The sequence below is a fragment of the Monopterus albus genome, unplaced genomic scaffold (genome assembly GCF_001952655.1).
Source record: "Monopterus albus unplaced genomic scaffold, M_albus_1.0 scaffold30.1, whole genome shotgun sequence".
NCBI classification, from domain to species: Eukaryota; Metazoa; Chordata; class Actinopteri; order Synbranchiformes; family Synbranchidae; genus Monopterus; species Monopterus albus.
Window position 1 is genome coordinate 376,060 of NW_018127910.1, and position 23,429 is coordinate 399,488.

Here is a 23,429-nt window from a genome sequence, read left to right on the forward strand (position 1 = left end):
TTCGGGGATAAACTGTATAGATAATGGATGAATGGAGGGATGGATGAACATTTTAACTGTCGTTTTATTAAAATCCCCCAAGAGGACCCGGTAAAAACATTATTTTTCTGTTGGAGTCATTATAAAAATGATTTAAGGCACAACAACCCTTTTCATTTATGGAAGTTGTATTATCTAATATACGTTTTAAATATTATCTATTGTTATATTTTTCTCATGGAATGTAATGAATAATTAAGTTATGATTTTTCTTTTTTGCCTTGCTGTTATATGTTATTTTTTCTTTGAAGAGTGCATTTTCAATGCTCCTCGCTAGAAATAGTTGATAATAAATGTTGATCATAAAGTTAAAAAAACTACTTCCTGTTTTTACGGAAACGTAAGACCCGGAAGTTGTCCTGATTCCGCGGGGTTTTTGGGACGACATTGTACTGCACAACCACAACACTGTGCAAAAATGGCGGGTAAGTGGTTTGATGTTCTTGTGCTATAGTTCTTCTGTTTGTGTAATGTATAACAAGTTAATGCCTAATGCATATCTATCGAAAAATTGAAGTTACTCCCTCAATAAGCCCGTTGGTATTGAATTGGCTTGTGCTATGTTCAAAACATAGCGAGCTAAGGTAGCTAACGTTACATTGCAAAAGCAACAGTGGGTGCCTACCATGGATAGATTATGAGACCATTGGGCCTGCCTGCTAGCGTTACTAGAATGCTATCAGGCTGTTATCACATGTTGTGTATTTATGTAACGCTTATATTTCGGGTCGAATGTGTGCTTTGTGTATAACGTTATGGATAGGGGCTCACTGTTAGTTTTAAGTTTGTTTGGATGTTATGCCACGTAACAACGTTAGCCAGTTGTGCCAGTAACTAATGGTAACCCACTTGACATAAATGCCTGACTGTTAGTAACGTTATCCTACATTTTGAGCACATTTGGTTGGCAGTTTGGGCAGATATTTGCACTGTAGAGAATGCCACAAGTTACTAAGTTTTAAGTGAGCCCAATCATTGCTCGTCTTCACTGAGCATCTAACTTAGCAGAACACCTCATTTATATGATCTAGGGTTGTCACGAGAACCGCTACTGCGGTACCAGGTCGATACCAGAAATGTGAGAACGTGACTTTACTTGTGTTCTATGGTACAGAAGGTACCGTAACCACTGTGAAAGCTGTCATAGGTAGTGGAGAATGTGATTTGTCCGGCACTGGCGAGAGCAGCATAATAACCGTGTAGACTGACGTTAAACGCAAAGAGAAGGTAAGGCAGCAGCAGCAGCAGCAACCACCACCAAAACAACACGTGAGATCCGGTTGGCAAGCCCAGGTGTAGCAACAGGTCCGCTGCGACTTGTGGAAACAGAAAACACTCCATGCAAAAGTCGTGTATGGGGGAGTCGAATGATGAGGGACAAGTTGTAGACGACAAAAGCCGGGATATGCAAACAGTGTCTCAAAGCTTTTGCAAAGAAAGGGGGAAGCACCTTAAATTTAGCTAAGCATCTCAAAGACAGACATCCAGATCTGTAAAAAGAATTAAATGTGAGAGAATTTAACTTTTTATATAATTTTAGTTTGTTGACAAATTGTTCATATCTTGAAATTCTACCGCCATTGTCTGTATTTTTGCGACAGCTGTATCCGTTGCATCAGTGCTTCATACACAACGTTCACAAAGGCTAATGTTAGCTTGTTTAGGCTAATGACGCAATAGTAAACAACGTGAGCTAGCGCTGCTCGTGATAACGTTAGTCATCGTTCAGCCTGTCAGCATTTAGCGGTGTGTTAGCATGCTGTATGTGCTGTGTGGGTTTCCTAGAGCTGAGTTACCTGAGTTGAAATGCTTTGCAATAACAGGCTGAGTGAGGTTTATAACACAGCATTGTTTTAAATACTTGAAGATCATTGCTTTTTGTAATATTAATATTCTTTCTCTCTCATTTATCCCACCTTGGTTATATATTATGTGCATTCTTTTTTCATATTTCAGGCAGCTGGGTACTGCAGTAGAAATGTTAAGTTTAAAAGTTAATTTTTTAGTATTAGAAAATTTTTGCACAGTATTGGCATGTTTTAAACAACAGCAATGCCTGTTGTTATTACTCGAAGGCTCCATCCCATTCTTGTTGGTGGAATGAAATAAAAAAAAAAAATCATGTTGAAATACATTAGTTTCATTATTTTAGATTTTTGCTGTGGTATTGAAATTGATATTGAGTATCGAGATCAAAGATTTTTTTATTGTCAATTCACTATATGTGCAGGACATACAGAAAAATCAAAATACCATTTCTCTCTCACCTAATATTGAATGCCCATACCATTTAAGAAACTGAAATGGAATAAAAGTAGAATAAACACAGAATAAACAGAATATGAAAACTGAATTAATGTAATTAGGAGTATCGTGGAATTTCAGTGGTATTGGCACCAACTACCAAAATTCTGGTATTCTGATATCCCTAATAGGATCAGGTTGTCTCAGGGGTTATCAGCAGAGTCGAGCTTCCCTGTTACTCCATGGAAAAGACTAATGCAACTACAGGCTGGGGCTCAGGAGGTTTAAACCTATTTTTGGTCAGAATGGACTACTTGCTTATGATTTATTCGGTTTCTGATGACAGTAGAGTTGGAAAATGAGTCTTTAGAAAGAGCTCAAATTGTGAAAAACACTGCAGTTTCAGTTGTGCTTATGGTTTGAATGTTTCCGCAGGAGTAAATACCATGGAGAAAAAACTGGCTGAATATAAGTGTGACACCAATGAAGCTACATGCTTGAAGCTTGGTATGTTTTTTATTTTTTTTGTTTTATTTTATATGTCTTGTAAATGAGTATGGTAATGTTGGTGTATGTACAATGACAGCATTTTGTGTTGTGTTCTTGAAATTTCTTGTCAGTTAATTGAACACTGTTTCCTTTCCTCTCAGTTCGCTTTCCAGAGGAGGTTGATGATGATGGCACTACGTTTCACCCTGAGTACAGCCACCAAATCTTTGGAGACGAGTAAGTATTTTTTGTCACTTTTACTCTATTTCTTTCTTGTTATGATACAGAAATAATCAGAAAACCATGTGCAAAAAGAAATTCAGTCACTTAGCATACTTCTTCATTAGCATTGCTTCACTTCACATTCATACAGATATTATTTTCACACCTGTGAGCTGCTGGGTACAGTGTAATTACTGGTCTCTAATGTGCTTTGCCCAAGGCCACTGTGATGGTAGTTTTTTTTTAGTGTGCTCACATCTGGCTGAAAAGAATCCTTTGGCCCTGTTGACATTTAAAACTAAAATGTGTCTGGGAAAGGGGTGTAATGTCGGTTTACAATTCAGTGTGATACATGATACAGGGCTTATTGTTCTACACTCTTGTAATACTTTTAACAAAGTTTGACTGAAAATAAATAGTGACTGTAGGGTGGCATATTTACATTTCTGTTTAAAGAAATGAGATATACTGTATGTTGGAGTAATTGGTGAGGGTTAGGGTTGGGTCGTACTCACACTAGACACGGTTGCCTTGTACTGTGCCAGAGCAATACTGTCTCCATCCGTCGCAGAAGGTGAAGCAAGGGATTTGATTTATTTTAGCTCCGCATCAGTTTATGACCTTTTAGCACCTTCTTTTCCCTGCAACTTGCTGATAACAATGCATTTTCTATTAATTTATCTGATGAAAATTGCCATCATGGGGCTTGTTAACACTACAGAGTGTCTGTTCACGCATATGTTTCACATATCTCCTGCTATATTCATATGTTGTATTATCATATATCTTATTCTGAGGCCTTTATTGCAGAGAGTTTTAAGATGTTGCGGTAGAAACATTTCTTGCTACTGTTGTGGGACTGTGACGGTAGCTAGCGCTTCAACTGGTCCAGTGACACAGAACCCGGACAACCGTCAATACGGTCACCAGATAGAAAGTTAAACCTGCCTTTAGGGTACTGAAGCACTGATGTTCTACTGCGAGTACAACTCATTTTGCTTACAAGATCCAGCTGCTGCAGTAATATGTTGTTTTATTTGATTTCTTATAAAGTGAACTAAGTGACTGCTACAGACTGATGCATTATCTTTTATATATATTATACAAAAAAATGCAGATTTTATTATTTAGTAAGAGGCATTGTTTCATATTTTTTCTTAATTTTTTAAATATTAAATACTGTGGACTTTCTTTTTATTGTGGCAATATTGCACTAAGAGTTTTTGTTATCGTTACAGTCCTAGTATGTTATAATTTCCTTCCTGATGGCATGAAGTGAAGTTTGTAGTCTCAGACTTGGTGAACATGAACAGTAGCCCGTCTTGCATCTTACCCTGATGTGATGCACAGAAAGACATTGCTATTGACTCTGAGCGAGACTACATTATTGGTAGTGACACCTGTGTCTGTGTGTAGGCTTATGCTATGCTCTAAATTGCATTTCCAAATTAGCTGAAACTAGGATTGGTTATTTTTGCACTTGCTGCAGTCAGCTCAAGGGGAACTCGGTAATTGGGTATTAATTATTTCAGCAAGCATAATTACTAGTAAAGCTCAATCACACAGTTGCATAATGATGAAATCTATTATGCTGTAAACTGCCAGTGATGTGAGAGGGAAAGAAACAATGCAGCACAGTGAAATAAGTGGTCAGAGCTACAGTAAACATTTATCATTCACTCTGTTGTGTGTATATAATACATTTCATTAAATAAGAATAATCAGATGCTTGTTATTGTTCCCCTAATATCACATTACAGAAAACAGTTCATTTATTCTTTTCCTGTCCTATTTTTAATGCGTAACTTTACAAAGATTTTTAATAAATTCAAACACTTTGTCAACAGTGAAGTCGCTTTTGGCTACAAAGGTCTTCAGATACAGCTGTTCTACACTGCTGGAAACTTGAGCACCCTCTTCAAAGTGAAATATTCCTCTAAAGTCACAGAGACGTTTGATTGTGTGGAGGTAGGGCATACATTGCTTTATTCTTTTAATGTAGAAGTTCTACTACTTTTCTGTGTGACTGTTAGTGCTGTAGTAGGATCACTGTTTTTTTTTTCCTCATGTTAGCTATTTTCTAGTGTTGTTTAGATAAATATTTTTGTTTGTAAGCTTGTCATCAACAAGGTTTACCAGCATAAACAAAATATGCCTTAGACATGCACAAACAGTTGGGAGAAGATGTTCTCTCAGTTGCCAGTTTAATAAATACACCCAGCTAAAACTGCTGCATATGATGTAAGATTTAAATTGTGACCTATTTAAATTGATGATATCTAATGTCTGGCTGCCATGTGGATTTATTGGAATACTGAGACAGGCAGCACACTTGTATTTCTGTTAAAACACTGCTCTTATAGGTATTTTTTCTTGCTGAGACATGGTTATAGCCTAGTTTACCAAGTTTCTCTCATCATTTAACCATAGTGCATGTTGTTGCATTTGATGTGTGCCAACCTGTACTGCAAAAAAAAAAAAAAGAATATCTGTTTATGGTTCCTCTTATTTATAATCCCTCACTGAAATGTTTTCCCAGGGCATTTTTTTTTTAGTTTCCTATTCCCTTTCAGATGGATGCATGTCACAGAAGCAGTTAGTAAATGGCTGTGTGTTGTACTTTAACGGAGATGGGAAAACAAACCAGCACATATGCAACCACAATGTTTGACCCCACCCCCCAAATACCTCCACCAGCAGCAGCAGCATGGCCACAGGGGGACATATTGAGCAAATTGCTTCTTGGCACACCAAAATGAGGAGAAAATGACAACAAAATAGTGCGGGCTGTGGCTACCTTCTGTTGTAATGCTCACTGGCTGACAATAAATAAATAAATGAAATAATGTGGAATAAATACAAAGGTTTGACTAAAAGAGTCTCAGTTGGCTGATGGGTGTCTTGACTAATGGTTCAACTAGACGGCAGACAGTCCTAATACACTCCTTTGTCGGCAGTTTCCTGTGCCTTAATGTTTCTTTACTTACTGAAGCAACTCAGAGCCTCTCAGGGTGTTGTTATTATTCCTGTGTAAGAAATCTCCTGTTTTGTTTATCTAAATCTCAACCCAGCGTGATCCCCCATGCCAGGACACTAATCCTCCTTCTCCCTGCCAAAAAAGAAGGGTTTGAAATGGTTTTGTGTGTGGGGTCTAACATGAGACATTGATTTTTGCAGGTTTGTGTGATTGACTCAGCAGGAGGAGTAATGTGGCATGGTTGGATATCTTGTGTATATATATTTCCAGGAGTGGCTTGTTGTTCAGAGCATTGACAATCACAATCTTTGCGGTTGAATATCTACAAACTGATCTTTAATAAGTTTTGATGCAGTTGTTTAAATTGAGGTTTACAGTTATTGTGGTGATTGTTAGAGGTGCACCGATTGCAACTTTCTCGGCCGATTCTGATTTTCTTTCTTTCCAAGAACTGCAGTTTCTTTAAAAAAAAATTAAATAGCAATAAAAATAAAACATTTTATTAAAATTTAAAATTTCCCTCACTTTTTTTTAGAAACCTCTAACTAAAAGTTAAGTGCCACATTTGTCCTCCAAATATAAACAGGTGCAACAAATAATAGAGACAGAAGAATGTCTGTTACATCAGTCCTACGGAGCGCGCAGTTCTTTTTGAATTGTGTGTAGTTTGTTTTCTGTGTTCCAGCACAGGTTGGATACACTGTTTCTCAGAGATCTGGGCGTAGGGTTCCCTTCTCCAAGGTATTTCTGTGGGCTTCTCTGTCTGTTTTTGTATACCACCCACTTCCAATACGTGAGTGAACATGCGCCCGGTACACACAAGCGCGAGTCTCACTCGAGGTGTATGCAAAATGCTATGCACTGCACATGCTACTCTTTTGGTCTGTGCCACTGTGTGCATGACACAGACTGTCGTGCCTCTAAATCAGACAGGCACAGAATCGGATATCTCAGAGTGATTGGCCGGTCACCAATCAAGGCCAATCACTCTGAGAACCAGCCATTTCCGATCTTCGCTGATCGATCAGTTATTCTCTAGACAGGAGTTTACACATCAGTAGTGAGTATTTGGACAAAACAGGAGTTTGCAAAAGGTCACTGGCACCTTTGAACATGTCCTGAAGCTTTCAATGCAGCAAATGTACAAGAATTACTCTGTGGACATAACAGGGGGCCCTTTGCTGGTCAGTGTGGCCTTCAGCTTGACGTAATTGGTGCGGTGGTGCAGCCTATTAACTCAACAGGATTTGGTGTTTCTGCAGATGCACTCAAATTATAAATAACAGTGATGGGTTCTTCCGATATTCCGAATGGGGCGATGAGTACCACATCTCTGGCAAGTCAGAAAAATACTATGGCAACCAAGTCACTGTTTTTAAACATAAATAGAGCAATTACACTTTTAGGGAACATAGTTTGAAGCTGATGTTCAAACTGAAATGTGCTGGGTGGCTCGGTGTCTGTGTGTGCCACTACTTGGTGTTCAGCGTTGACCCCTGAGTGTTTGCCTTGTTAAGGGTTTGAGTGCAGCTGGTGTAGAGGCAGAGAGCGAGGGGAGCAGCAGAGTTCAGGCTGCATCTGAAGAGTGTTTGAGTGCATGTGGACGGTCGGGGTTCCCTGCAGCTGGTGCGAGAAGAGAGCGAGAGACGAGAGGAGGCAGAGATGGAGTTTATGCAGCTGCCACGTTGATACAGGACTCATCAAAAATCACCTTCTCCCCTTTAAATCAGCCAGAAATGCCATGCTGCTGGACTTCCCACAGAAAACTGTGATATTAGCGCAAGAGCTGGAAACTGGAGGAAACTCTGAATGCTTGTGCAGTTATGTCTACTAATTCACAATCCACATGGATTTGCGGCTGTAACTTTAAAATTTTAGAACTTTACACTAATGATAAACACAAAAATGAGGGTGTCTTGAATGTAGTATGGTCTTTGGTGTAGATGAAAGACATGAAATAATACCAACACAACAAATTAGATAGTTTGTACTCCCTTTGTGCTTATTGTTAGAAATCAAAGACATTAACAAAATGCTCTAAAGGTACATTGTTGAGTTATATTCATGCCAAACTAAGGCATCCATTCTGGACGGCTGTGCAATTTAGTGTCTAGTATCTAGGAGAGTGCCTGGGACAAAGGGACGTGTTTGTCCATGGCCTTTTAAGTATGCTCCTTGTTCCTTAGAAATGTGGCTGAACAATTACAATGGTTAAGAGGCATTCAGCTGCAGGTGCATTACTTCCAGTTAGATATTAGCTGATGTCTGAAAGGGGGGAAATTAGCAGTATGTTGTATTAGCCTTTTGTAGTGCATTTTGTTCAGGCCTTCTTCATTTCCCAGTTTTCAATGTGGAGCAGCAAGAGTCTCTGTGCCGAAATAATGCCCATCACATATGTAAATGGTGTGAAAGGGCTGCTTAGCCAAGTGTTCTCATGTCAATCCTTGTGGAAATGGATACAATGCAAACATTACAGCTGAACTAACTACACATTGCACTGAGTAAAAAGTCCAAGGGTAGGGTCCCTTTGTCCCCAAGGCTCTTTGAAAATGCAGGGGCAAATTCGTTTGATTGGGTTCACTTGGCAGGATTAGAGGAGAAGCCTCTATTATGGATGACCAAAGGTTTGTTAAGTTGAGATCAATTCATAGGATTTTATTTCTCAGTGTGAGGCAGAAATGCGTTTTATTGTGGCAACTTCATCACATATTCATGGTTTAACATAAGTAGTAAATGTACTGATTTAAGTAGTCTTTCTACAGGGGGGTTGACGGGTGGGGGTGCTGCTCTGGTCTATGCTCAGCTGACAGTTTTAATTACTTAATGGTTTTCTTTTCAATGGAACAAAGCACGTGTGCTTTCAGATTTAATATACAGGTTATTTAGCATTTTCTTGAAGTCTTAATTTAAGAACAATTATTTTTGTGTATATGAAACAGGAAGTATACTGGATTTATACGGTATTTAAAACTTTAGTTTGAAAATATGTCGCGGGTCACTTTTGATGTCTTACAAACACAAGATTGTCCTTCCTGATCTGTTGGCTGCACTACAGTTTCATTCACACTGTGTTTTCTAGGCTGATGATGTAGAAGGGAAGATCCGGGAAATCATTCCTGCCGGGTTCACCTGCAACACTGATGACTTTGTGTCACTGCTGGAGAAGGAGGCCAATTTCAAGCCCTTCGGCACCCTGCTTCACGCGTACACTGTCCCCAGCGAGGAAGCAGGAGAGCTCACGTACCAGATTTACAAGGTACCAAAGCGAACCTTTAGATTTTAATGTCATTTTTAAAAACTGTTTTCGCTGATGGTGATCGGCTGCCTGGAAGAAGATGTAACTCTCATATCACATTTGTTTCTGCCGTATTCACCCCAGGCTGATATCACCTGCCCGGGATTCCAAGAGTACCACGAGCGCCTGCAGACCTTCCTCATGTGGTTCATAGAGACTGCCAGTTTCATCGACACAGATGACGATCGCTGGGACTTCTTTCTTGTGTGAGTACCCTCCTTAATTGACATCAAACCCCCACCACCACCCCTTTTGCACCCTCCCATACACTAAAGCCTTTATTGTGTCATTGAAAAACAAAGCCCCCCTTTGAGGCGCTTGTGACCAATTACCAGGCCAGTTTGATTATATTTCTCCCATAGGAGAATTGTTGATCAGGCAAGAGCTTCCTTTGTGCCAGAAGCCCTTTTCAGATTTTTCGGGGGCAAGAGCTGAATTGAATACTGTTGTCTTTTGAAACACTGAACAATGTCTTAACAGTAAAAAGAGCCTCTGCCAGTGTTTTCTTTACCCTGGCACCTATTAATACGGACAATAGGGAAAATGGACTGAAGTGATTTTGAGGAGCTCAGTCCCTCCTCCAGCCCCTTCTCGTCCTCTAAGTTGCAGTACTCCAATTAAGTACATAATGTATTCAGGTTGTAGCAGGTGTACCAATCGGGGCCTGGCTGCTCTAACATGCTGACGTCGGGGGGTGAACAGTGGGCACGAGAACAGAGAGGCTAAAATGGACACTGCATGGGAGTGTGCCTGTAATTGACCTGTTTGCCTTTGTGTTTTATCTGCAGATTTGAAAAGTACAATAAAGATGGGGAGACTCTCTACGCAACTGTTGGCTACATGACAGTTTATAATTACTACGTGTATCCAGACAAAACCCGACCACGTGTAAGGTAATTGCTGTGGCAGCACGTGCCTTCCCATTCTTTTGTATGAAAAAGGAGTGGAAAATTATACATTTCTTTATCCTCTTCCCAAAGAGCCCAAATTACTGGCTTATATAGCCAACCATTCAGCCGGATTTTGTTTCATTACTAAACCAGGGTGATTTGTATCTGAAAACAACTTTATAGATAATCTTTTGCTGTGATTTGATTTGTTGCATTGATGGGTCAGTATAACAATCTATTATTTCCTGCTTTCAATCAAAGGATTTCTCTTGCTGCTCAGAATAACTACTCAGATGCCACATAAATTTGTCTTGTGAGTAGTTTTGAACGAACCTGTTCTATCACTAGCTTTATGTTTGTGTCTGCCCTTTAACTTAACAGCCAAATGCTGATCCTGCCTCCTTTCCAAGGGGAGGGCCATGGAGCTCAGCTTCTGGAGGCGGTGCACAGATTTTATTGTAGCTTGCCCAAAGTGCAAGACATCACAGGTGAGCGTCTGATTTTATTCAAAAATGCCACTGACTGTGTTGAAGAAGGTAGAGATAAACATTCAATCTAAGATCCTTGTTTCACCCACCAACAGTTTAAATTATTTTTCTCTGCAGTTGTATCCAGGGGGTGAGTTAATTTGGAAGGGTGGCATAGGTACCAAAATGTGCTGAGGCTCTATTGAAAGTGGTTGGACTGAAATAGGAGACAGAGCATGAATACTAAAGAGGCATCCTGGCAAGAAGAAAAGAGAAAACTTTAGCAGTTGAATAGGCCAAAGGTTCCTGTTAATAGTTTGTGTGGCCTTAATATATAGCCACAGAATGCTTCTCCCACTCCCTCACACACACACACACACACACACACACACTGTGCAGACTGACCACAGTATTAACGGTAACATGTACTGAGCTACGCTGCCTGTGTTCGATTTGTTGTAAATAATTTGAGATCAACACTGTTACTCGTGTTGTGTTTGTTTCCAGCTGAAGACCCTTCTGAGAACTACGTGAAGCTCAGAGACTATGTGCTGGTCAAACTTTGTCAAGGCCTGCCATCCTTTGCTGCAGAAAAGTTGCACCATGGCTTCTCAGCTGACATGGCCAGTGAGGCACAAGACAAGTTAAAAATCAACAAGGTGCTGTATGAGGTTTCAACTAATGATCATTTTTATCACTTATTCAGTTTTGTTTGCATAGTTAATCCTCGCATTTAAGAAGATGGTCACAAGTGTTTGACATTTTAGCTTGATAATTAATTATCAAATCTCTGGTCCATTGACTAACTAGTTCCAACTTTAAAGGCACATTCGGACCAGAGAAACTTTTTCATACTTCTTAGAACTGTGAACAAGTAGCCTACCCCCCTTTTTGTGTGTCCACATTGCAGGAACTGATAATAGTTCCTCAAAACGGTGTTCTAAGAACTTTTTTAGCTCCTACTTCAGGGTAGGTACCCTCAAAGCACAACCATGAGTAACGTACATGTACGTAGAGTGCAGCACCGCTAACTGCTAAATTTTAAACACCATGTTAGATGTGTTGACAATAGCGAACAGGAGCCATCACCAGTGGCTTTGGCGGCAGTCCGCCAACAGAAGCCTCTGCAGAGGGTTAGTGGCTCATTATAAAATGAGAATATGTAGTTCTTAGGAGAGCTCCCCAGTGGGGTAGTCCTGAGACCTAAGAACATTTTGGTCCAAAAGTGGTTTAAGACCTTTGCTTTTATCTTTACAGTAGGGTGGAGCTTAAAGCTAACTGTTTGCATTGTTTGCAGAAACTAAATTCAGGACCTCTTTATTTCAGAGTCAGATCAACCAGTCTGACATTTAAAGAGCCCATGGCATGCTTTTCTGTTTTCTCTGACTCATCTACAATCTTACAATGATGAATTATCATCTTAAACATGACTGAAAGTTAAAAAAAATGAGGTGTACCTATGTTGTTGTACTTCTATGCAGAAGCAAGTTGGTTTATAGAAGTCTTTTAAGCTCTCTCTGGCCAGAATTTTATTTAATTTTTTTTTTAAACAATAGTTTATGGATTTCCTTGAAAGGTCATATACTCCAGGCAGTGCGCATTCATGCAGCTTTCCTGGCACCACTATTTTACCTGACTGGGTATAATGTGGTGTGAATGGAGTGATTGGAAACTTACAGGCAGCCGGCCAGTGAAGCACCCTGGGGCGGTGAATGATCAGTTCATCAACGCTGGATTCCCCTGGAGCACAGTACCTGTTTGACTTGACTTGTTGAGGCCAGAGTGTCTCCTGCATGTGATGTGTTGCGGATTGGCGAGAGGATTCCAGTGATCCATGGTGTTATTGTTGGTGCCAAGCTACCTGTTGGGAATGTATGCGTTTGTCTGTAATGTGAAGGATTTGTGGGGGAAGACACAGCAATCACTGGTTGGATTTACCAACCTTGACGTTCCCACTAGTCAGTGGGATGCAACAATAAGTTAAAAAACCCACCCATGTTGTGTGCCAATGTGTTGTTTCTGTAGAGAGAATTGTTGTAAAAGAAGTTATGTCTGCATTATGCTAGTTAAAATATGGGGTTTCTCAATTATCTGCTTTGTTTCATCGGTACACATTCCGTTGTTTACCTATCTATGAAGGAGAAATTCAAATGAATTAATGCTGTTGTATTTTGTCGTGCTGTCTACTTTCATATTCTGCTTGAACATGTCCGGTTAGGATTTGAGGTATTGTCATTGTTGATAATGTAACTTATTTGTTGGTGTTTTTTTTGTTTGTTTGTTTATTTTATGCGTTGTAGCTTTCTGACTGGCAACAGGAGTTGTGCACATTCATGGAATACCCTCTGGTGTTCAGGAGGAGGCTCTCCTTGTGATATCAGGTTTTATCCTTCTGAAATAATTACAGACTTTTTGGAGCTATGATGGGTGCAAAGCTAATCTAGAGGTACCCAAGGTTAAATATTTAATGGCTGGAAATGAGCACGCCATGGGCTCTTTAAAGTCGCAGTTTCTAAATGAACTTATGCTTTATTGTGATATCTCCTCATATATACTTGTGAAATCCCTGTTCTGCACAGTCTTGAGCAAACAACTCTCAGTATTCCCATGTTTAGCAGCTCATTTTACTGTTTTGCTTTAAATTCTGTTTGATTCTGTGCTGGCTCATTTAACTGGTTATCACAGCGTGGAATCTGTGATTTAAACAAACAAAGGTTTTTCTGAAAACGGTGCTGTTCTTGGAACAGATAAACCAGTGACCTGATTTATCATATGCACTGAATAGCTTATGACTTCCTGTAGCCATTGTGCTGGGAAGTGTTAGGTGCACCGACTTGCATAAAAATAAATCACAGTAAACACTGGGTCTGCTTCCCTCCTACAGAAACATGCCAGGCGAGTGTATGAAATCCTGCGTCTGAGAGCAACAGACATGAGTGATGAAGAAAAAGCACGAGAGTACCGCTTGGAGGTGAAGAGGAGACTATTTGGACCCTACAGGGTGAGGCTTTAATAACCACAGATGCAGATTAGTGAACTTGACATGTCAGTGTGGAGAGGCTCACAGGGCACATACAGAGGGATATTCTGAGTAAGAGATTTTCTTGTGCATTCATATAAATCTAAATGTCATCTTGTTAGTGTTGCTGCTGTCAAGCACTTCAGTGTGCAGTCTTCCTCCGTTTGCTAGCATAACATTTAGTGTGGGAAAGAAAATGCCCCATGTACAGCATACACTTGATTGGCTTACAGCTCCGTATTGTCACTGTTTATTATGTTACCTTTCTAGCAGTAGAAACAGCAGAGAAATTGATCTTCAGTTGTAGGAAAATTGATAGATTACTAGTGCTATATTGTTACAGCTACAATAGAGCACACCGGGCGTCTGTAGTTTTTGCTGCGGCTGGATCTTTTTTTTTCTATTCAGGCACATGTCATTATTCAGGATTAGCAATTCTTTGGGAGAAGAGTCATTTTTCTGAAAGTGTGTTTGAAGCACTTTGTGCAAAAGCTGCTACTATTCACTGTTCTGTAGATATACTATTGCAGCACTTTTTAAAACTTCATCAGGAAAACAGAGCAATGCTATCTTTTTTGTTTGTCCTTTTCTTGTTTTCCTGGGCAAGTTTTCTTTGAGTTTTAGAAATATAATATAATATGAGAGTCTGGAGCACGGTCACCAGAATATCATGTGCTTCTCTGATTCTTTTTCACCAGAGTTGACAGTGGGAAATACTGGATGGATTTGTGTGCAGTATTTTAACACTCTACATCCTGTTTGCTCGTGACATTTTATGTTTGAGGTATGCACTGAGTGCCTGCATACCAGCCATTAGAGAATTTGCTGTCAGCAATTTTTTTTTTAAACAATAGTTTATGGATTTCCTTGAAAGGTCATATACTCCAGGCAGTGCGCATTCATGCAGCTTTCCTGGCACCACTATTTTACCTGACTGGGTATAATGTGGTGTGAATGGAGTGATTGGAAACTTACAGGCAGCCGGCCAGTGAAGCACCCTGGGGCGGTGAATGATCAGTTCATCAACGCTGGATTCCCCTGGAGCACAGTACCTGTTTGACTTGACTTGTTGAGGCCAGAGTGTCTCCTGCATGTGATGTGTTGCGGATTGGCGAGAGGATTCCAGTGATCCATGGTGTTATTGTTGGTGCCAAGCTACCTGTTGGGAATGTATGCGTTTGTCTGTAATGTGAAGGATTTGTGGGGGAAGACACAGCAATCACTGGTTGGATTTACCAACCTTGACGTTCCCACTAGTCAGTGGGATGCAACAATAAGTTAAAAAACCCACCCATGTTTTGTGCCAATGTGTTGTTTCTGTAGAGAGAATTGTTGTAAAAGAAGTTATGTCTGCATTATGCTAGTTAAAATATGGGGTTTCTCAATTATCTGCTTTGTTTCATCGGTACACATTCCGTTGTTTACCTATCTATGAAGGAGAAATTCAAATGAATTAATGCTGTTGTATTTTGTCGTGCTGTCTACTTTCATATTCTGCTTGAACATGTCCGGTTAGGATTTGAGGTATTGTCATTGTTGATAATGTAACTTATTTGTTGGTGTTTTTTTTGTTTGTTTGTTTATTTTATGCGTTGTAGCTTTCTGACTGGCAACAGGAGTTGTGCACATTCATGGAATACCCTCTGGTGTTCAGGAGGAGGCTCTCCTTGTGATATCAGGTTTTATCCTTCTGAAATAATTACAGACTTTTTGGAGCTATGATGGGTGCAAAGCTAATCTAGAGGTACCCAAGGTTAAATATTTAATGGCTGGAAATGAGCACGCCATGGGCTCTTTAAAGTCGCAGTTTCTAAATGAACTTATGCTTTATTGTGATATCTCCTCATATATACTTGTGAAATCCCTGTTCTGCACAGTCTTGAGCAAACAACTCTCAGTATTCCCATGTTTAGCAGCTCATTTTACTGTTTTGCTTTAAATTCTGTTTGATTCTGTGCTGGCTCATTTAACTGGTTATCACAGCGTGGAATCTGTGATTTAAACAAACAAAGGTTTTTCTGAAAACGGTGCTGTTCTTGGAACAGATAAACCAGTGACCTGATTTATCATATGCACTGAATAGCTTATGACTTCCTGTAGCCATTGTGCTGGGAAGTGTTAGGTGCACCGACTTGCATAAAAATAAATCACAGTAAACACTGGGTCTGCTTCCCTCCTACAGAAACATGCCAGGCGAGTGTATGAAATCCTGCGTCTGAGAGCAACAGACATGAGTGATGAAGAAAAAGCACGAGAGTACCGCTTGGAGGTGAAGAGGAGACTATTTGGACCCTACAGGGTGAGGCTTTAATAACCACAGATGCAGATTAGTGAACTTGACATGTCAGTGTGGAGAGGCTCACAGGGCACATACAGAGGGATATTCTGAGTAAGAGATTTTCTTGTGCATTCATATAAATCTAAATGTCATCTTGTTAGTGTTGCTGCTGTCAAGCACTTCAGTGTGCAGTCTTCCTCCGTTTGCTAGCATAACATTTAGTGTGGGAAAGAAAATGCCCCATGTACAGCATACACTTGATTGGCTTACAGCTCCGTATTGTCACTGTTTATTATGTTACCTTTCTAGCAGTAGAAACAGCAGAGAAATTGATCTTCAGTTGTAGGAAAATTGATAGATTACTAGTGCTATATTGTTACAGCTACAATAGAGCACACCGGGCGTCTGTAGTTTTTGCTGCGGCTGGATCTTTTTTTTTCTATTCAGGCACATGTCATTATTCAGGATTAGCAATTCTTTGGGAGAAGAGTCATTTTTCTGAAAGTGTGTTTGAAGCACTTTGTGCAAAAGCTGCTACTATTCACTGTTCTGTAGATATACTATTGCAGCACTTTTTAAAACTTCATCAGGAAAACAGAGCAATGCTATCTTTTTTGTTTGTCCTTTTCTTGTTTTCCTGGGCAAGTTTTCTTTGAGTTTTAGAAATATAATATAATATGAGAGTCTGGAGCACGGTCACCAGAATATCATGTGCTTCTCTGATTCTTTTTCACCAGAGTTGACAGTGGGAAATACTGGATGGATTTGTGTGCAGTATTTTAACACTCTACATCCTGTTTGCTCGTGACATTTTATGTTTGAGGTATGCACTGAGTGCCTGCATACCAGCCATTAGAGAATTTGCTGTCAGCAAGCTCTCTCTGGCCAGAATTTTATTTAATTTTTTTTTTAAACAATAGTTTATGGATTTCCTTGAAAGGTCATATACTCCAGGCAGTGCGCATTCATGCAGCTTTCCTGGCACCACTATTTTACCTGACTGGGTATAATGTGGTGTGAATGGAGTGATTGGAAACTTACAGGCAGCCGGCCAGTGAAGCACCCTGGGGCGGTGAATGATCAGTTCATCAACGCTGGATTCCCCTGGAGCACAGTACCTGTTTGACTTGACTTGTTGAGGCCAGAGTGTCTCCTGCATGTGATGTGTTGCGGATTGGCGAGAGGATTCCAGTGATCCATGGTGTTATTGTTGGTGCCAAGCTACCTGTTGGGAATGTATGCGTTTGTCTGTAATGTGAAGGATTTGTGGGGGAAGACACAGCAATCACTGGTTGGATTTACCAACCTTGACGTTCCCACTAGTCAGTGGGATGCAACAATAAGTTAAAAAACCCACCCATGTTGTGTGCCAATGTGTTGTTTCTGTAGAGAGAATTGTTGTAAAAGAAGTTATGTCTGCATTATGCTAGTTAAAATATGGGGTTTCTCAATTATCTGCTTTGTTTCATCGGTACACATTCCGTTGTTTACCTATCTATGAAGGAGAAATTCAAATGAATTAATGTTGTTGTATTTTGTCGTGCTGTCTACTTTCATATTCTGCTTGAACATGTCCGGTTAGGATTTGAGGTATTGTCATTGTTGATAATGTAACTTATTTGTTGGTGTTTTTTTTGTTTGTTTGTTTATTTTATGCGTTGTAGCTTTCTGACTGGCAACAGGAGTTGTGCACATTCATGGAATACCCTCTGGTGTTCAGGAGGAGGCTCTCCTTGTGATATCAGGTTTTATCCTTCTGAAATAATTACAGACTTTTTGGAGCTATGATGGGTGCAAAGCTAATCTAGAGGTACCCAAGGTTAAATATTTAATGGCTGGAAATGAGCACGCCATGGGCTCTTTAAAGTCACAGTTTCTAAATGAACTTATGCTTTATTGTGATATCTCCTCATATATACTTGTGAAATCCCTGTTCTGCACAGTCTTGAGCAAACAACTCTCAGTATTCCCATGTTTAGCAGCTCATTTTACTGTTTTGCTTTAAATTCTGTTTGATTCTGTGCTGGCTCATTTAACTGGTTATCACAGCGTGGAATCTGTGATTTAAACAAACAAAGGTTTTTCTGAAAACGGTGCTGTTCTTGGAACAGATAAACCAGTGACCTGATTTATCATATGCACTGAATAGCTTATGACTTCCTGTAGCCATTGTGCTGGGAAGTGTTAGGTGCACCGACTTGCATAAAAATAAATCACAGTAAACACTGGGTCTGCTTCCCTCCTACAGAAACATGCCAGGCGAGTGTATGAAATCCTGCGTCTGAGAGCAACAGACATGAGTGATGAAGAAAAAGCACGAGAGTACCGCTTGGAGGTGAAGAGGAGACTATTTGGACCCTACAGGGTGAGGCTTTAATAACCACAGATGCAGATTAGTGAACTTGACATGTCAGTGTGGAGAGGCTCACAGGGCACATACAGAGGGATATTCTGAGTAAGAGATTTTCTTGTGCATTCATATAAATCTAAATGTCATCTTGTTAGTGTTGCTGCTGTCAAGCACTTCAGTGTGCAGTCTTCCTCCGTTTGCTAGCATAACATTTAGTGTGGGAAAGAAAATGCCCCATGTACAGCATACACTTGATTGGCTTACAGCTCCGTATTGTCACTGTTTATTATGTTACCTTTCTAGCAGTAGAAACAGCAGAGAAATTGATCTTCAGTTGTAGGAAAATTGATAGATTACTAGTGCTATATTGTTACAGCTACAATAGAGCACACCGGGCGTCTGTAGTTTTTGCTGCGGCTGGATCTTTTTTTTTCTATTCAGGCACATGTCATTATTCAGGATTAGCAATTCTTTGGGAGAAGAGTCATTTTTCTGAAAGTGTGTTTGAAGCACTTTGTGCAAAAGCTGCTACTATTCACTGTTCTGTAGATATACTATTGCAGCACTTTTTAAAACTTCATCAGGAAAACAGAGCAATGCTATCTTTTTTGTTTGTCCTTTTCTTGTTTTCCTGGGCAAGTTTTCTTTGAGTTTTAGAAATATAATATAATATGAGAGTCTGGAGCACGGTCACCAGAATATCATGTGCTTCTCTGATTCTTTTTCACCAGAGTTGACAGTGGGAAATACTGGATGGATTTGTGTGCAGTATTTTAACACTCTACATCCTGTTTGCTCGTGACATTTTATGTTTGAGGTATGCACTGAGTGCCTGCATACCAGCCATTAGAGAATTTGCTGTCAGCGGGGTAACCGCACGTCTCAGAAAAGGCAGAACCTGACATGGAAAAGACCTGTGTGGTGCAGAGCAAAGCAGGAATTCCTTGAGAGAGTGGCAAGGAAAGATCTGGTAGCCAGATGCAGACCGTTTTTCCTTCCCTGGGGAGATTTAGCTTATGTTGGTGCCGCTGCTCTGTGAGCGTGAAGGGGGATTATACATTTCTGCTCTTTCCCCCAGTTCCCCAGCAAGGATGTACACATGCACTAAGTGAAAGTATACTTTGTGCATCCATGTTATCACTCTGATTTTGCTGCTGCTACTTTCTAATAAATCAGACTTTATAAGCAGTAAATCAATTCCAACTAATGATGTTAATGTGTAGTGTTTAATCAGATCAGTAATAAGCAACTAACATTTGACAAGTAGGTTGGCTGATAGAACATGCTTTTTGATTCATCATCCAGAAAGACTCCTTAAATGGAATCTCAGCCACTTGCAGAGCTACAGGACATCAAGGCTATAATCAGTTTATTACAATTACTTAAGGGTTACTACCACACTTTTCACTGATAGCACCTTTTTGAGTTGTCACAGTGTTGGTATCAATTTTTTGGGACTATTTAACAAAGAACTTTCCACCCAGCAGTTACAGGTTTCAGAAACTATTAACAATCAAGCTTAGATTTTGCTTTAAACATTCTGAGACAATTATGACAAATCATTAAACTGAATACTTGATGAATTATTGTAGTTTAAGAATCATTTTAGAGAGTAATTCACCTTCTAATAACAGAGTTAAAAATGTTAAGGGCATTGATACAACCTCATGGGTTTCTTTTCTTTTTTTTTTTTTTTTTTGCATGATGAAGATAAAATAAAACAGTCACTTATGCCAGAGGAATATAAACACCTGACACTGATTTTTCACCCAGATGTTCTTAGTAAAGCATTATTGAACGGTGTAACATTAATAAAGGTTTTGTGGGCAAGCATAGACACTACATCCCTGGAGGTCTTAAACAGTCTCCCAAAGGCCTTAGAAGGTATTGTGAACTCTTGCATTTCATTTGCAATGGTGTTTTCTTTTTTCTTCTTCTTTTTTTTTTGCCGGCCATATAGAGTTACCTTTGTTATACATTTTTGTGGTATGTGGTTGCGGGCTGTCGGGAGGCGTTACACATCTATAAAGAGTTGAGACTTGTGCGACAGTGTGTTGTGCTGCAGGAGGCCGTTCAGTCTGTTGCACAGTGTTTCAGTCAACACTGCTGCTACTGACGGTAGCAACAGAGATGACAATTCATTACATTGTATTCTCTGTGGTATTAAAAATGTTTTTAAAGGCCTTAAGTTTAGTTAGAGGAGTTTTGCAGAAACCCTGTAGCTGTGTCACATACTAAGAACATAATCAGATATTGTAAGATGACTCATGCAAAAACAAGTACAATAATCTTGTGGGGGGTCGGTATAGTTTCTATTAGGAACTGATGATTGGCTCTGTCAGATTATCAGTACACTCAAATGTGATCATATGCAGGCCAGAAAAGTCCTGAAGCAGAAATTAGGCAGATACAAAGTACATTATTGATGATGACTTGCACATAAATCAATTCTAAATAAATAAATTTGAACATTTTATCAGCATGTCTCCAGTTATTTATACCTTAGAGACCCTTTATAATGTTCTGTATTCCTCATTAGAAAGTAGTGGCTAAATGTGGATGAAAAAAGCGTATATTTCTCACTACATATATTAATAAGTAGGTTTATAAGTCATAGGAAAGAAACCACATTTAACAACTTCACTGATGTGTGTTTTTGTGGTGCAGAAAAATCAGCGGGAGCTGGCGAAGATGAGGAAGTGCCTGCGGCCGGAGGAGCTGGTGTCCCACATGGGGCAGATGGACACTCAGACACAACACCAGGAGCTGGAGAAGAGTTATCAAGTTGTTGTGGAAGACTACAGGAGAATTATTGAGAGGCTTGCAGCACAGGCCTGATCAGACTGTGTGACGCTGATGGCCTGGAGCCCACCCTCTCAACATACAGGTGGTACACTGTCTGTACAAAGTCCACATCATCACAAACTTTAGCTGCAATCAAGAGGAAACTCTCCTGATGCAACAAAATCACTGTTTTAATTCAAGAGTGTCACAAATGTATAGTTACTGGTGTAGCAGTGATAGGCTGTAGTGGAAAAGGCCTGTTTGTCAGCTGGCATTGATCCAGCGGAGGAGAATCACGCAGCACAAGGGCGAGACTTCCTGTTTGTCTCATGCATTTCTCCACATTCTGAGAGATTAAATGGTGTGAAATATTTTATAGATCATAAGAGGTCCACTTAGCTGCAGAGACACCTGCTTCTTCTCCATTTTAGACATTTCTAAAGATCTTTTTCAAAACAGTTCCCAGTGTGCATGTTTGAAGCACTTCATACTGAAAATTAAAAAATGTGTTTTGTATGTTGTTCAAACTGTGTCATTCTTATTGTAGAGAAGAGAGTAAAACTGAGCTCTTTTTTGCCATTTACGTTTTTGTAAATTTTACAATTTTGAGATTGTGTATTTTACTTTAGCATTATATCTCATTTAAAAAAACAAAACAAATGGATACAAGCAAACAAAGAGGAAAAATTAACATGAATAAGCATCAGTGTAAACATAAAACACAGTCATGGTTCTTTAGGGAGTTGCACGTTTATAGAGTACTCCACCTCAGCTGCATAATGTTTCAGACTCATAATGGACAAAGAAAAATAAAGTTAATGTACAACCACGCTAAAGCTTTCTGAGGCTGTAAATGGCCACGGTCAAAGCCACCGCTAACATAATGATAATACTACTATGTTGACGTTTAGCAGGTATAATGTTGATCATGCTATTGTAGCCTAATAGCATGCTAATATTTATTAGCACAGAAAACAAAGTTAAGGCTTATGTCATTAGCATTGTGGGTATTTGTCATAAACCCTAGGGTTAGTATTGAAGAACTTTGGACAGTATTGCAAATTTTGACATGATTATGCTACATGAAAGTTCAAGTCATCAAAGTTTTGACAGTTCATCCTCTGGGAACCCTGAATATCTCAAAATATCAAAAGATGCAACTGTCCATCCAGTAGCGTGAAGTTATTTCAGTAAAAAACTCCAAATGTCCCCTGCTAGTGGAAAATTCAAGGAGCTACCAAAGTCAGTAAAATTCATCCTACAGATCATAGAATACATCATTTGGAAAAGATGAATATCTACAAAATTTTATTTTTATTTTTATTTTTATTTAACATTTGTTTTGCCAGGAAGTCCCATTGAGATCAAGAACTCTTTTTCAAGGGAGACCTGGCCAAGATGGCAGCCCTGTAAATTTGCAGCATATTAGAATTCAACACCAAAAATATTGGCACCCCTGCATTTCTGTCAGATAATGCACCACTTCTCCCAGAAAATTGTTGCAATCATAACTCCTTTGGTATTCTCATGTTTATTTTTTTTGTTTGCATTGAAACAACACAAAAAAGCAGTGTAGTGCACACGACACAAAGTTTCTTTCACTCACAAGACAAGTCATCTTTTCTCTATTTTAACTGGTTTCAAGTGTGATTTCTATATTGCCATCACATGCTTGAAATACAACCGTTTCTGTGATTTGGAAAAGGTGTCAATAATTCTGTCCAGTCCATTTTTGGAGTTCTCTGTTAAATGGATCAGATTTGGCTTTATTTCTCTGCTTTTCTGTGTTGTTCCAATGCAAACAAAAGAAATAAACATGAGCATACCAAAGAATCTGTGATTGCAACAATTTTCTGGGAGAAGTGGTCCGATATTTTTGGCCGTGACTCTACAACACAAACGGAAAAAAAAATCCATTCCAAGATAAAAACAATAGACTCAAGATAAACAGCCACGTCTCCTTTATTACGTTCTTTATGATGTCCTTAAATTCCACAAATGATTTTAGTGTGTCTAACTTTAGATCTTTCTGCTGTGGTTTTTCTCTGTACAAGTGAAAACTTTGACCTGTTGCTGGTGTCGGAGGGAAAGTGTATTAAGGAGACAATATGTAAACATTTATAAAAGGTTTTAGTGCATAATGTTGCCATATAGAACCCAGCTGGCCTGATTAATGCATCTCTCTCTGTGTTGTATATATTTTAGCTATTTTATGGATGCAATTTTTTCCAGGCACCCTCTTATACCTAATGCAGCCTCTGATTGGCACTGATGTTGAGTGTTAAACTAATGAGTATTATGGTTTTCAGTTGAAAACCTTTGTGCCACCGTATTGCCCCCGTTTGTGCAGATCACTGTGATGAATACCCTTATAT

General features: G+C 39.4%; 1 protein-coding gene across 4 annotated transcripts; it reads left to right on the forward strand.

Annotated features, from left to right (window-relative positions):
- Positions 1-349: 349 nt before the first annotated feature.
- Positions 350-21,570, forward strand: hat1 (histone acetyltransferase 1). 4 transcript variants are annotated; one of them, XM_020596552.1, is made up of 11 exons: positions 350-464; positions 2,719-2,790; positions 2,934-3,009; positions 4,842-4,962; positions 9,051-9,227; positions 9,351-9,472; positions 10,055-10,159; positions 10,538-10,644; positions 11,131-11,282; positions 13,508-13,624; positions 20,938-21,570. In XM_020596552.1, exons 1-11 carry the CDS (start codon positions 458-460, stop codon positions 21,106-21,108), a joined length of 1,227 nt encoding a protein of 408 aa, XP_020452208.1. In that variant the 5' UTR covers positions 350-457; the 3' UTR covers positions 21,109-21,570. The 4 variants fall into 4 exon arrangements, with proteins under 4 accessions (XP_020452208.1, XP_020452206.1, XP_020452207.1 ...); XM_020596550.1 differs by lacking the exons at positions 350-464; positions 20,938-21,570 and adding an exon at positions 1,145-1,266 and having other exon boundaries at positions 13,508-13,651; XM_020596551.1 differs by lacking the exons at positions 350-464; positions 20,938-21,570 and adding an exon at positions 1,278-1,344 and having other exon boundaries at positions 13,508-13,651.
- The last annotated feature ends 1,859 nt before the right edge of the window (positions 21,571-23,429 follow it).

What these genes read in the sequence shown, in the direction of transcription:
- hat1 (XM_020596552.1), top strand. An exon ending in TCACGTACCAGATTTACAAG is followed by an intron (nt 9,228 to 9,350) that starts GTACCAAAGCGA and finishes TATTCACCCCAG; the next exon opens with GCTGATATCACCTGCCCGGG. An exon ending in AAAACCCGACCACGTGTAAG is followed by an intron (nt 10,160 to 10,537) that starts GTAATTGCTGTG and finishes TTAACTTAACAG; the next exon opens with CCAAATGCTGATCCTGCCTC.